Below are 15330 nucleotides of genomic sequence, written 5' to 3'. Positions count from 1 at the left end.
GCTGGATGATAAGATTTAGGAGGGGAGTGATGTCCAACAATGCTAAAAAGATGGGTTGGGTCAATCTTCTGAAGGGCTTTAAAAGCTCAAGAGAAGGGTTTATATTTGATTTTAGAAGCTACAGAAAGAAAGTCACCAGAGTTGACTGCGTTGGGGGAATGACATGGTCAGACCTGCCCTTGAGAAAAAAAATCACTTTGACTCATGAAGGAAAATGCTGTCCACATCCAGAGAAAGAACTGTGGCGTACTTTTTTTGTTTTTTGTTTTCTTTCTTGTGGTTTTTCCCTTTTATTCTGATTCTTCTTTCACAACATGACTAATGTGGAAATATATTTAAAAAGAAAAAAAGAAAAAATCACTTTGGCAGATGTGTGCAGGATGAACAAGAGTGGGGAGAGACTTGAGGCAGGGAGAGGCTGTTGCCCAAATCTAGGTGAGAGGGGATGAGGGTTGAAAATAAGGTGGTAGCTGGATGGGCAGAGAGAAGGTGGATGTAGGTAAAAAATGTCAAGATTTGGCAAGTGACTGGATATGTGGGGTGAGAGAGAATGAGGAGCCCAGGACAATGCCAAGGTTATGAACCTGAGAGACTGGAAAGTTGGGAGAGCCTGAGATATAAATAGAGAAATTTGGAAGAGGGGAAGTATTTAGGAGTGGGGGAAGAAAATAAGCTCAATTTTGGACATGATGAATTTGAGGTGTCTTCAGGATATCCAATATGAAATATCCAATAGGTAATTGGTGATGCAGTAGTTAAGTTCAGGGGAGAGACTGGGGCTGGATATATAGATCTGGGAGTCAATTTGCATGGAGCTGATAGTCAAAGTCATAAGAGTGTGTGTGTGTGCGCGCGCACGTGTGTGTGTGTGTGGGGGGGGGGCGCATGTGCGCGTGCCATGCACTCTCCAGCAGCTAGGTGGTGCAGTGGATAGACCATTGGCCCTGGAGTCAGGAGGACTTGTGTTCAAATCTGGTCTCAGACACTAACTGTATGACCTTGGGAAAGTCACTTAGGCTTGATTGCCTCCAGAAAAACAAAATATAAAGTCATAGAGGACAAATGAAATTGCCCCCATTGAGACAGTGTAGAGGGAAAAGAGATGAGGGTATAGGATAGAACATTTATACTTTTGTATAAAGCAGTACTTGGGAATAGTAAGTACTTAATAAATGTTTATTGATTGATTGATGGTGCCTGTCTGGAAACTTTTGTCTCCTAGCTGGGTCTTACTGTAATCCATGCAGAGAAGACTGACAATAAATTATCATAAATTTAGAGTTGGAAGGGGCTTAGGAGTCATCTAATCCAGTCCCCCATATTTTGTACTTGAAGGAAACTGAGGCCCAGAGAGGTTAAGTTACTTGCCTAAAGTCACAAAGGTATTAAATGTCAGAACTAGAATTTGAACTTTGGGTCCTCAGATAATGTTACACAAAGCATTTCACAAATCTTAAAACTCTACATAAATGTTCTTGTTGGTAATAATAATGGTAGTTATTATTATTTCAATTGTACTTTGTACACTGTTCCCTTCTCCTAAAAGGAGATTCCCAAACTTCCCTTTACCTTCTGGTCCAAGGTCTTGTACCCATCCTAATATGCAGGTCCTTCTGCTCTGCCTTCTAATCTTCCCTACATGCTCCAGGAGCAGCTCTTCTCATGACCTTCAAAAACTCCCTGCTTCTTGACGTCGCTCACTATGATGTTCCCAAGGAGCACTTCTCCAGGGTCAGAACAATGGTTCATCAAACTCTATTGCTTAGTTGTGTCAGAGCTAACGGGATCTCTCATCCTTGTCCGAGTGGTAGCATGGGAACACCTTGACCAAGCCTTAAACATATGTAAACCTCAGTGCTGAGGCCCAGGATCGCGGCTAGTGCAATTAACTCTCAGGAGGCACGGCTAAGATCATTATGGTCTAGCGGGAAAGTAGAAGCTCCTGGGGTCCCAGTCAAAGCTACCTCCCCCTACCTCCAATAAATGGAAGCAATGTAGGAACTCCTGTAGGCTATTGAACAGGAAGCCCATCATTGGAGAGCCTGGGGTTGTGACTGGGGTGAACTTACCTAGAACAGTGAGGTTGAGCTGGCTCTCCCTGTTCCCTGTGGGGAAAGTAGCAAACTCGCAGATGTAGACACCCTCATCCTCCAACTGGAGACGGGAGAGACGGATGGTACCATCAGTGAAGGATGGCTGGAGAAAGGTCACGCGCTCTCGGTAGGGAGCCAGCACCGAGACTCCCATATTTGGATTGTAGATGGCCACATTCTGCTTGGTGCCATTGGTGGCTTTTTGCCATGTCATCTGGGTGATCCTCACCGTGGGTAGGGGGTTAGAAAAGCTACAGTGGAGCACCACATCTGTGCCGATGAAGCCTGATACAGTGTCGTTCACCTGGACCACTTGGGCCTGCAGACCTGAGAAGGACACAGAGAGACAGGGTCAGGGACACCTGGACAACTCCTCTGCTTCTCTCTGGATCTTCTAAAGAAAAAAATTCAAAGAGGAAGGAACCAAAAGCCAAATATCTAAGATTTCTAGTCCTGGCTATCACTAACTAACTGTGCCAAAGCTTGTGAATAAAATGATCAAATGGATGTGAAAGCACTTGGGATGGGAGGGGGGGGAAGAACCAGGCATCTTCCAAGCATCAGGAATGTTTGTGATTGCTCCCTCCCTTCAACCCTATCCTAGTCTCAATTTTCCCTGTATTTATTTACCCTTATATCCTATGGATCTTCAACTTGAACTTTTTTAGTCCATTCAGGAAGACCTCCCCACTTTGACATAGCTTCTTTTGTCTCTTGTCTTGGAGCTGCCACACATCTAGACTAGCTTCCATGCTTCTAGACTAGGAAGATCTCTTTCCACCACATCACCCACCACCACCTGCCAAATCAAGGCCCTTCTCTCACTTGGAGGTCCACTCACACCTCTCCCTCTCCAGGGAATGTTCCCTGACTATTGCCCAGGAAAACATGATATAATGACATGCTTGGGTGACAGAATGGTGACATAGCTAGAGAACCTTCCTTCAATTCAGAAAACCTGGGTTCAAGGTCTCCTCTAGCACATACTGGTTGTGTGACTCCAGCCAAACCACTTACTACCCCCCAGGCAACTCTCTGGGGGAGAAGAGAGTGTTCTGAGTATAAAACTAAGTGAGTAGCAGAGCAGTTACACATTTGCACTACTAGTGGAAGTTCCCAGTGGGAGTTTTCAAAACCAAAGAAATCACAGGTCTGGACAAAACAAACTAAAAAAACTTTGTGAACTAGTTTAGCTGTACATATCTATAACAGCTTTCTTATATATCCAGGATTGGCATCAGGATTTGTGATTTATTGCATAGTAATGGAAAGAAGAGCATATCGGTCCCTCCCCAGGACAGATTCAGAAGCAGAGAGTGAAGCAGAACATCCTGAAAGAAGAAGGTGGAAGAGGAGGAGGGACAGGCTATGTCTCTTCCAGTCAAGTAGAGCTGATGTATCTTGTATTTCTGAGGCTGGATCTAGAGGGGTCAGTTTGACAGGTCCAAGTGGATCCTTGGACAAGTTTGTTGGCTCTGAACCAGATTGTTTTTGATAACTTTAGAGCACTCTTTAAACTACTCTACCACTTATGCATACTTGTAGATTTTCTGCCCTTCCTTTGCAAATTAATAAACCCTGGCTAAAAATCACTTGGAACTCACAGGAGCATAAATTTAGAACTGAAAGGAATCAGGGAGAGAGGGAGGGAAGAAGGAAGGAAGGAAGGAGGTAAGTATATATTAAGCATCCACTATGTGCCATAGGGCAGTTAGGTGGCACAGTGGATAGAGTCAGAAAGACTCATCTTCTTAGGTTCAAATCTGGCCTCAGACACTTCCTAGCTGTGTGACTCTGGGCAAGTCACTTAACCATGGTCGCCTCAGTTTCCAAATTTATACAATGACCTGGAGAAGGAAATGGCAAACCACTCCAGTATCTTTGCCAAGAAAACCTCAAATGGGGTCATGAAGAGTCTGACATGAATGAATAATAAGCACTTTACAAATATCTCCTTTGATCCTCTGGGAGGAGGGGATGGAAGCTATTATCATCCCCCCTTTACAGATGAGGAAACTGAGGCAGTGGTTAAATGACTTGCTCAGAGTCACACATGGTGAGTATGTGAACTCACACCTTCCTGACTCCATGCTCACTGCACCATCTAGCTGTCGATGAGTCCAACCCCTAGGATGAAGATACTGAGAGACAGAAAGGTTATATGACTTGCCCATAGCTAGCTCAGAAGGGGATATAGAGGTTAAAGGTCTTAGACAAGCAATATTTGGGGGGGGGGGGGCAGTAATAGTAAGAGGAAGCAAATTTCAAGTGTGGTAGGGTTTTCATTGGTAGGATTTGGTTGGATTGTTTGTACTCTACAATCACCCCTGAAGAAGTTTGGGATCAGATCTGCTTCAGCTAGGTACTTTGGCCTTGGCAGATTCCATGGTTGTTTTTTTTTTTTTTTTAAATCACCACACCCTGGTTCTGCCCTCTCCAGACTTATCTAGCTTTATAAAATCATTCCCCATTTGGGTCCTCATATCTGTATTGTCCTCTTTGTCTAGCTATAGGCTCACATTTAGGTCTTGCCCAAAGGATGGGAGTAAGGATGGGAGTGGTTTTAATGACCTCCAGGGGGCATTCCTGTCTTCAGTGATTAGGATTGGGAAATCAGGAGCCATGGAGAGATTATAGTCTTTAGAGGTTGAACTGGCTTCAGAGATAAAATTTGCCCCCTTAATAGGGCAGAGGAGGAGTCATTTTAGGTGGCACCATGCCCACTGAGGTGAGATAGTCATTAAGATGTATTTCATACTTCACAGGCTTATAGAATTGAGCTCTGTCCAGTCTAGTTCCCTTTCTTTCTTTACAAATAAGGAAACTGAGGTCTAGAATACTGATTTGCTTAAGGAGAAATGGCACTCCTTGGGATTGGTTGGAGGAGATAGAGATATTTAGTCTGATGAAGGTAACCTGGAAGTTGGGGGCAGGATGGGAGCGCTGGTAGATGGAACATGGTAACTATCTTCAAATGTTTCATGGGCTGTCATATGGAAAAGAGATTAGACTCATCTTGTTGGCCCCAGAGGGCAGAACTGGGTGGAAGACATAGAAGCATATTTTGATTTGATAAATCTCCCTAACAAGGATAAACTCCCTAACAATTAAAGTTATCTAAAAGTAGAATAGTGCGTTTCAGGAGGAGATCTTGAAGCGGAGGCTAGAATATCAAAAACGTTATAGAAGGAATTCCCTTTCAGGTACGGCCTTTTGCAGCTCACCTCCTCCTCTGAGAGTCTATGATTTCAGGGGCAGCTAGGTGGTACAATGGATGGAGCATTGGCCCTGGGAGTCAAGAGACTCTGAGTTCAAATTTGACCGCACACATTTATTAGCTCTGTAACACCTGGGCAAGTTATTTAACCTGGATTACCAACCACAACAATCCCAAAACAAAAACAAGCAAGCAAACAAACAAAAAAACAACAAAAAAAAAATTCTATGATTTCTTGTTAAGATCACACCAATATTTAGTAGAATGCGAACTAGAACCTAGGAATCCACACATAAAGCTTTTCCCACCCACTATGCCAATCCAATTCTCAGTTCTCTTTAAGAAGCTGGAAAAGTTTTGTGCCGTACTTCTCTCTTATGATTCTCCAACACAGACCCTCTGTTCCTGCAAGGTTAAACTTCTCACATTTTTTTCTAATAGATCATGCAATGCCCTTCTCCCTCCCATCGTGCTACCCTTTAAAATCTACCCAAGGTCCTTCCTCCATATAACCTTATCAGACTTCTCTAGCTCTGTAATGGGGAAGGAACAAAAAATTTTCCCTTTCTCTGAAGTCACAATTTAAATGGGAAACCAATAATAAAAAGCAAATTCCTTGAGGGGAGGTAGTATTTTACTTTTGTCTTGATATCTCTAGTACCTAGTATAGTACCTGGTATAGAATTTTTGTTGTTGAGATATTTTGGTTGTATCCAAGTCTTTGTGACCCCCTGTGGAGTTTTCTTGGCAGATACTAGAGTGGTTTGCCATTTCCTTCTCCAGATCATTTTAAAGATGAAGAAACTGAGGCAAACAGGGTTGGTTAAGTGACTTGCCCAAGGTCACACAGCTAGTAAGTGATTGAGGTCACATTTGAACTCAGGAAGATAAGTCTTCCTGACTCTAGTCCTGGCACTATCCATTGTGGCACCTAACTGCTCCTGGTATTGATTAGGCAGCTAATAAATTCTTGTTGAATTTAATTGAATTTATATCCCATGATTCAGAATTTGATTTTACTGAACCGAAGGGTGTCCTGGTTTCTTTACCTGTAGGAGTATTGTCTTCCCAACTTTCCTAGCCTAGAATAAACACTGAATCAGTAGAGTTAAAGAACATCCCAAGTCTATCCATGTCAGAAGGCAATTTGGAATTATGTCCCCAAAGTTACTAAGCTGTATATGCCCTCTGACCCACTACTAGGCCTCTATCCCAAAGAGATAAAAAAAAAGAGGAAAAGGACCACTACGTACAACAATATTTATAGCAGCCTTTTCTGCTGTGGCAAAGAACTAGGTGCAGGAGGCAGCTAGGTGGCACAGTGGACAGAGCAATGGCCCTGAAGTCAAGAGGACTTGAGTACTAATCAAGCCTCAGACCAAACACTTGACACTAGCTGTGTGACCCTGGGCAAATCACTTAACTCCAATTGCCTAAAATTAAAAAAAACAAAACAAAACAAAACTAGGTGCTAATGGGTTGTCCATCAACAAATTATGGTATGACTATAAAGAAATACTATTGTGCTGTAAGTAATGATGGAGGGGACAGGTTCAGAGAAATCTAGGAAGATTTGTTTGAACTTAGTTAAACGAGTGAAGTGAGCAGAACCTGTAGTACAATTTATACAAATAACAACATTGCAAAGACAAGCTTGCTACCCGCCTCCTGACAGAAATGGTAGACTCAGGATGCAGAGTGAAGGATTTATTTTTTGGACATGACCAATGCTGGAATTTAATTTTGTTTGACTATGTATTGTTACAAAGGTTTTATTTTTATTTATTTCTTTTCCATAGGCAGTGGGGAAGAAAAAATAGATTTGTGCTAACTGGAAAAAAAAAAAAGAAATTAAATTCAAAAGAGAACCCAGTTTCCTGGCTCTGTTGTAGAAGCAGCTGCTCTCTAAGGCCAGTGGGCCTTAAACACTCTTTCAGGGGCTAAGCCCTTGGTTGTTCCTCTGGGAAAAAAGGAAGCTCTGCCTGGCACTCAAACCAAGAAGAAAAAGCATGAACCACTGACACACAAATCTGTTTCTGTTCCTCTTTTTGCCTGGCCTATCATCGCTTTCCAAAGTGGGCCGGAGATAACATTGCAGTAATTGCTGAACGTACATTCAACACAAAGCCAAGAACAGGAAAAGCCAGTCTGGAGGGCTCAGGGACAAAGGGTGAGAGCTGGGGGGTGGGGGCAGGGGCGTGGCCATGATCAAGAGAAGCCGCTTCAGAATGGATGTAGGGGCACAGCCCTTTGACAAGTCCAGTGTGCTCCCCACCCCCCTTCACTTCAAGCATTCCTCCCCTTCCTCACTCTCTGCCCCCTTCCTCCCCAAGGAGCCAAGCAGCAATAGGTACAGGTCCCTGAGCTCTGAAGTCCATGGAATTCTTGGATTTGGCTGAGGTTTACAAAAATGCAGGAGTTGGGAGAGCCTCCCTCCCCATATCTTCACCCCCATTCTACAGGCCAATTAAATTCAGAAAGCATCTATTACACACCTGCAAGGCCATAAGGCACTAGGCACTTGGCATACAAAGAAAACAAAAACAAAAACCTACAACAGTCCTTGTCCTCACAGGGGCTCATTCATATTCTCTAGAAATATAAAGAAAAGTTATATGTATGTGTATCTATAGTTAGAGTTAGCTACATATAGTTTTACATATAATTATCTATATGTGTATGTGTATACAAACATGCAAAAATAATAATATAAAACAAATTCAGGGAGGAGGGAAGAGAACTAACAGGTTGGGAGAAGGAGACACGAAGGTCCTTCAGAAGGAGGTTGCACTTGGCTCTTTCTCATCCCACATGTTCAAGGTAATAAAATCATTTAGATTCTGAGCTGAAAGGGACCTTTCAGGTTAGCTCCAACCCCCTCCTTCCATTCCCATAAGACTCAAATACTACAAAGCACCCCCTTCACAACCGCTCTGTGAGATAAGTGCCAGTGTCACCCCCATTTTATAAATGGGGTGATGCAGCTCAGATGTAAAACAACTTGCCCATCCATGATGGCACAGATAGGAATCGTCTCAACCCCTAACCTCCTGAGTCCTAGTGTGATGTTCTTTCTATCACATCTTATGGTGTTCCCTTTTATGGGTGGGCTACATGATGGCTGTTCCACCAAGTCTTGCTTATGGAGCAGGGAGCAGGATTGAGGAGAGTCATTGCCCATGGGAGATGAGGGTGGGGTAGGAAGTAGGGATAAGCAGCCACCATGTGCCCCAACTGTGAAGCTCTCCAAGGCAGCAAGAGCATGTTAGAGCACACTGGGGAGTAGGGTTCACTATTTAGCTGAGCCTGGGAAGAGAGTGGAGGGGTTAGATCCTGGAGATGGGGGGAATGGGAGCCAGGATGCTCCCCAGATGCAGGAGAGCTCTTCAGGGAGAGACTCTGGACTCTCCCCCAGCTCATACTGCTGGGAAGGGGTCTAAACACATTTTCTTCCTAATTCAGTGAAATGATTTTTTGGTAATTTAATTGGGATGATATTAAATATATAAATTAGTTTGGGCAAAATTGTCATTTTTATTATATTGGCCCTGCCTACCCATGGACAATTAATACTTTTTCAATTATTTAAATCTGATTTTATTTGTGTAAACTTTAAAAAAAAAATTTTGTTTATATAGTTCCTGGGTTTGTTTTGGCAGATATACTCCCCTTCTAGGGAAGTCTCCACAACAAAAGAGTCTGAAGTGTCAATCTGGGTATGGAGGGGCACCCCTCCTTCATGGGGGGGAGAGAAGAGGGGAGAAGTACGGAAGTGTCTTCCTTTTGATTGGTTGGTTTCTTAGCCATAAAGGTACTTTGCCCTGGGGAAGAGGGGAAAAGACTAGGACCTTGGTCTTTTTTAGTATTATAAGCTCCTTTGGCAGTCTGGTGAAGCCTTTGCACCCCTTCTTAAAATGTTTTTATATGCATAAAATAAATGAATAGGGTTACCAAGGACATCAATTATATTGAAATACAATTATCAAAAATAAAACCCCCAAACAATGTAAGTTTCCAAGGTTAAGAACCCTGCTCTAGGTGAAGGGATAGGATAGAGTGAGAGACACAAATAGCAGCTTGATCCAAGTAGGCTCCAACCTGCCCTATCACAAATTCAAATCCTATAGAGCCTGGGCTTGAAGATTGTGGCATCAATTCCTCTGACTTCTCCCCCTTTCATCCCTGTAATAGCCACAAAAAATAATAACAGGGTATGTCTAAGATCCCAACCTCGGGGTACTTAGTTTAGGGTTGGTCAACCTTCCCAAGGGAAGCCAGGCTACCAGACAGGGTACAAAGCATCACTAGGTTACTACGGGTTTCTTTTCTCTCCCTCACCTCCTTCTAACTCAAAAATTGTAAATTATATAGGCCACATCACATCCCCCTTTCTTCCCATTCATTCTGTGGATTTTAAGAGTTATAATCATAGAATGATACAACTGGAAGGGACCTTAGAAATCATCTCTTCCAATCCCCTCATTTTACAGGCCCAAAGAAAGTGACTTGTTTTAAGTTACTTAGCTAGTTAGCAGCAGAGCCAGGTCTGAAGGAGCCCAACTCCGTGTCCTTTCCAATATTACTCTGATTAGGAGGAATCATGGCCTTAACTGCATCTCTATCCCCCTAGGCCTGATTCAGAATCAAGCGTTCCTTGCCTGAGCTGTGGCCCTCAGTTCCCCACCAGTTGAGTTCAGAGGATAAGAGATGGAACTCAGCCTCAAGACTAGAGTGAGGGGCTGCCAAGACTAGGGTGCTCAAGCACCCCACCTCTTCTGGCACCTTGCCTGAGCTCTGGGTGGGCACAGTAAGGCTTGGCCTTCCTGTAGGGTGGGCATGTGGAGCCCTGTAGTCTGATGCCCCATGGTCCTAGGAAGGCTGATTGCCCAACCTGGTTTGTTGCTGAGGTTGAGTGGGCTGGGCTGGGGAAGGGTGCCAACTGTGCAAGAATAGCCTGGGGGTGGGAAGGCAGAAGGGCCAGGGCCTGTCCCCCCTCCCCATGACCTTTTGAGGAACCCCCTGTGTGGGAGCACTAGCAGAAAAAGAGGAGGAAAGTGGCTCAGAAAGGGGCCAAGAGATTGACTTTGAATCCCAAAATCATACACTGTGCTGACCTAGGACTGGACAGAATTTCTCAGGGTAAACCAGAGGGAAAGGCAATCTCATAGAACCGTGGTGGTGTAGACATTGGATACCTCATCACTTGGGGAAACCAAAGGAGAAGACCTTGAATTTCTTAGCCTCTATTAACCCCTCAAGCACCTAGAGACAACAGGATCTAAAGGTTTGGGAGCTATCTCACTTCTACCCCTCACATTAGGTTGTCAGGTCCCAGTGCTGGGCAGTCTGGATGCCTTGGTCCCTGGAGCTAGTGCTGACCTAGCAGTACAGGAGCCTGGCCCCCCCAAGATGTCATCACCCCATAAAAGCCCAAGCTCAGCAACAAAACACAAAGGCTCTTCTGTGCTGGCTGACAAACCTGCTCCCTAGAGGGCCACACCCTGCCCACCACTCAGCTAATCTGCCCAAAGTCCTACAGATTCCCACGGAGTGGGCTGGGGCAGGGGTGAAAGGGAGTTGCCCTACTGGAAAGTCTCATCTTCCCTGGACCCCTGCCCTTGGCCCACTTCCCCCTCCCCCTTTTGGACCTCTAAGCTCTTTTGAGCAAGACGCGAGTGGCTGGGGAAATCATTTCTTCATGGGCAGAGGTATGGTTGGTGGCTGGGAGAGACATGGGACATGAGACCAGGTGGTAAAAATCAGGGGCTGTTGATCTTTCCATATGTTCAATCATCTTCCAAGGATCTAGTTGTGTCTGGTCTATCCCCTCCCCCCTTTCTTGGTGTCATCTGTCAAGGTAGCATCATTTCATTAAAATCTAAGCACCAAGTCAAGGTGGCACAGGGTCTTTTTTTTTTAAGGAGAGGGGATGTGGGAAGGACTGGCATGCTGAAATAGATGAATTTCTAAAACCAATATCCTTGAGGGGGGTGGGGGTGGAGGACGGGAGTGCCACTGCATTCTACACTTAAGGCACTCCCAGCCCCCTACTCCCTACCAGGAGGGAACATCACGTTGGATGAGAAACCTGCTAAGTGGAGATGACTCACCCAACCTCATTCAAGGACCTAAGCCAAAACTCTGCTGACTCAGCATGGCGACTGAAAGGTTAATGCTTTTGATGATCTTCCTCCTCCCCCCTTTTCTCCATCCTCTTCCTCACAACTAAGTACATACAGCCACTTCCTTAAAAATCATCTTTCCAGCCTGGCCATCCCCCAACTCACCGATGCCAAGATCCTGTCAGGGGGTGGGGGATGAACAAGTTGGGTAAATAAAGTGAGGTCATAAGAGAGGGATGCCCCCTCCCCTTACCTTTATCCTTTTTCTTTTCTTTTTTTTTTTAAAAAAATTTTTTTGATGAGGCAATCAGAGTTAAGTGACTTACCCAGGGAAATACAGCTAGTAAGTGTTAAGTGTCTGAGGCTGGATTTGAACTCAGGTCCTCTTGACTCCAAGGCCAAAGTCTATTCACTTCACCACCTAGCTGCCCCACCTTTATCCTTTATAATGCCAATTACTTCCTACTGCTCAAAGTTGATCACTTTCAAGAAACCCTCCATGATTGCCACCACTGGGCTGGCTACAGTCAATTCCATTACCAAGGCCTTTCAATCCTTTTTGTTTTTGTGTGTCTGATATCCATAGCCTGGGTATTCCTATGACTAGGAATTCCCCCTTCAATTACAACCAGGTTTTCTTCCACGAGTCTTACCACTGTGTCATGGTTCTAAGGGTAGAGGTCAAGTGAGAGACTAGACAGCAGAGGGCCTAAGGTATGGATATGGAAAGATGCCAGCAAGATTCCACTCACTTTTCTTCCTTTACTTTGTTACCCAAACAAACTAGATCAATACTTCAGAGTAGCTTAATCTGCCTGGTGTCTGTGAGGTCTCAATTTGGTCCAATACAAAGTATAATAGAATGTAAGACTCTTGAGGGCAGGGACTGCTTCACTGTCCCCAAAGCCTACCATAGGGCTTGGCACTTTGCAGGCACTTAATAAATGATGATTGATTCAGACTTTGCATGGTATAGGAATTGGAAGGGAAAAGCCTTTCGTCTTGCCCCAATATCCTCATTCTAGCTAGGGAAAGCAAATGTCCTTTCCTTCCTTTGTCATAGGTTGTTGAGTGGGAAGGCAGACCATGGTAGAGATGGACAAACCTCTGCTCTGGAGATATAGTCAGTTCCCTGGTGGGGGCAATGGAATATAGGAGATTGTAGGTGAGAAGCTAGACCCTAGCTTCTCAGGGAATCAGGGATAGGGAGAGATGGGACCAGCAAATAAGTGGACCACTTAGCTTAAGCCAGGTAGACTACCCCTTACCAACTCCCCCTGCTCCACATTCACACATCTTTGCTCCTGGAGAAAAGTCTGTCTTTCCAGGCTAAGAAAGAAATAGAGGGGATAAGCAAAGACACTGGCAGCCATAGCACTGGCATTGTTTTGGCACTAGAACCTAAGAGCCCTGAAGGCTCAGAGACATGGCTGGGGAGGCAGGCATCTCTCTGCACATGCTCCAGGCTTGACCATTTAGTTACTACAGGTAGAAGCAGGAAAGGTTCTGCCATACTTCTAGGAGGAGCTGCCGTAGCAGGGCCAGGGTGCCAGTTAAACTGCCTCACTGGGATGGCAGCCAGTAGGCCAAGGGAGTGTCCACTGTCTGGCTTCTCCCTGAAGGGCATCACCCACAGGGAAAACTCCCACTTGTCCAAGGGGGTCTCATTCAATATGCCCCCTCACAACCCCCAGCTTGTAGACAGAGATGAAAACATCCCAGGCTCCTACAACCAGAAACTAATTGCTACTGTCCTATTCCCAGCCCAGATGCCTCCACCTCTCATTTGGGGTCATGGAAACTATAGACATTCCCCTCAATATACTTGCCCCCCCCAATCCCAACACTGGGTAGGCTAATGATGGGCTGTGTAGCTGGCGCCAGGCTCTTTGAGCGGGTGCGTGGGAGAGGAGGGGGAGGAGGGCAATAGCTCTGGGGGAAAGCCAAGATAAAGGAGCCAAGGCCCTAGTGCCTGGGGGCACTGAAGGAAAGGAGGCAGGTAGGGCACTGCCCAATCTCTTACTTTCACCTAGAAGGACAGATTGTTAGGGGCGGGGTGGGAATGAATGACTGCCAGTGCCCTGACACCCTTACTCTTAATTAAGTAGACCTAGAGGCTAGATGCCATGGTGAATCTGTAGTCAGGATTCCAAGGGAAAGAGACCAAACAGGCTTCATCCCACCATTTCCTTTTTTGGGGGATCTCCTCTCACCAGGCTTGCCTAGGATACACTGCCATGGTCCAAGCTCCTCACTTACCATCACTTATGTGGAGAACATTATCTCCTGCCTTCCTTCTCCACCCCACTCCCCACCTCCAACAGCAGACTGGCAAAATCCATGATGGTCTCACTCTTCATACCGTCCTGTCTCCTTCAGTCCAAACCCCTAAAGTCAGTATCATCGGCCATCGTTCCTGATTTGGAGTCAGGATGATGGGTTCAAATCCCAGCTCTGACACTAACTGTGTGGATACAGGCGAGTCACAATCTCTGTGAGCCTCTGTCTCATCTGTGAAATGGTACCTAACTCACAGGGATGTTAGGCTTAAATGAAATAAGTAAAGCTTTAACTTAATATCAGTTGTTATCTCCCTTCAAGTCTGGAAGACTCATCTTCGTGAGTTCAAATCCTGCCTCAGACACTTACTAGCTATGTGACGAGGGACAAATCACTTAACCTTGTTTGCCTCGGTTTCCTCATCTGTAAAATGATCTGGAGAAGGAAATGGCAAACCATTCCAGTATCTTTGCCAAAAAAAAACCCAAATGGGGTTATATAGTCAGACACAACTGAAAAACGACTGAACACCATGTCCAAGTCGCTGACACTTATAAGTTATAGACTCCAGAGATAATTTAGTCCAACTTCCTCTACTTGCAGGTAGTAAATAGAAGAGCTGGGATACCAACCCAGGTCTTCTGACTGTTCAATTCTTTCCCTCACATTCTTATCTTCAAGGCCTCACCTGTGTATTCTCTCATCTCTCCTTCCTCCCTTAGCTCCAGTATTTATTTTGGCCAAACAGTACGATGAAAAAGACACTGAATTAAATCTCTAGTCCTATGTTCTAATTCTGACTGCGTAACTTTGGAGAAATCACTTAACCTCTCTGGGCCTCATCTATAAAATGAGAGATAATCTCTAAAGTTCCTTCAAGTTCAATAGTGTATGATTCTATGTCACTCTCTTGGCTCCCCTCTTCTAGCCCAAAATGTGCTCCATTTTCTATATCATACCCTCTCTCTTTCTGCCTGCCAGCCCACTACTATCCACTTCCTTCAAACGCCCATGTTCTCCAAAAAGTTTTCCCTAACAAAATACAAGTAGAGGGCAGATGTGGTGTGAAGCATTCCCTTATCCCATTTGAGTGATGTACAAACTAGGATACTGAATATGCTCTAAATATCATTTGTAAATGAGATGGTAATAGACTCAGGAGCCATGGACACCTCTGGATCCAAAGCCTGAAAAACTGTCCAGGGAAGCAGAGGTTGCTGCTACTTCTCCTGGGAGAGACTCAGCCCAGAACTGCCAGGCTCCTGCCATGCCAATGTCTGGGGGCAAAGGCTGTCACACGATGAGATGATGCTGGGTGTAGGTGGGTGGAGTAAAGGTGGTTCAAGGGCTAGGGTAGGGTAGACTAGGGGGACCAAACCATTGGCAGGGTAGAGGTAAGAATGGATGAGAATGGGATCACGGCTTGGTCTACATATTTCTGTATTTAATTGCCTTCCTGGGTGATGTTTTCCTAGATCTACACATTTTCAATCTGTCAATATCCTCATATGTCTGGATTCTTCTGCATGTCAACCTTATATATTCTGGCTCTGGCTTCTAGCTGCTATTTCCTGATGCTTTTTTCTACTCCATCCTGTTTCTTTGTATTCTTTACCCT

At 44.9% G+C, this 15330-nt stretch overlaps 1 protein-coding gene across 1 annotated transcript in view; it reads right to left on the bottom strand.

Moving 5' to 3' along the window:
- NECTIN1 (nectin cell adhesion molecule 1) overlaps positions 1-15330 on the bottom strand; it is a 101224-nt gene that overhangs the window by 19637 nt on the left and 66257 nt on the right. The window contains 1 exon segment of the mRNA XM_027835494.1: positions 2070-2420. Coding sequence (XP_027691295.1) covers positions 2070-2420 — 351 coding nt within the window.

The sequence above is a fragment of the Vombatus ursinus genome, unplaced genomic scaffold, assembly GCF_900497805.2.
Source record: "Vombatus ursinus unplaced genomic scaffold, bare-nosed wombat genome assembly UNPS02014816.1, whole genome shotgun sequence".
Lineage (NCBI taxonomy): Eukaryota > Metazoa > Chordata > Mammalia > Diprotodontia > Vombatidae > Vombatus > Vombatus ursinus.
The sequence above is the reverse complement of the archived record's forward strand: the minus strand, read 5'-3'. Positions and strand labels throughout refer to the sequence as shown.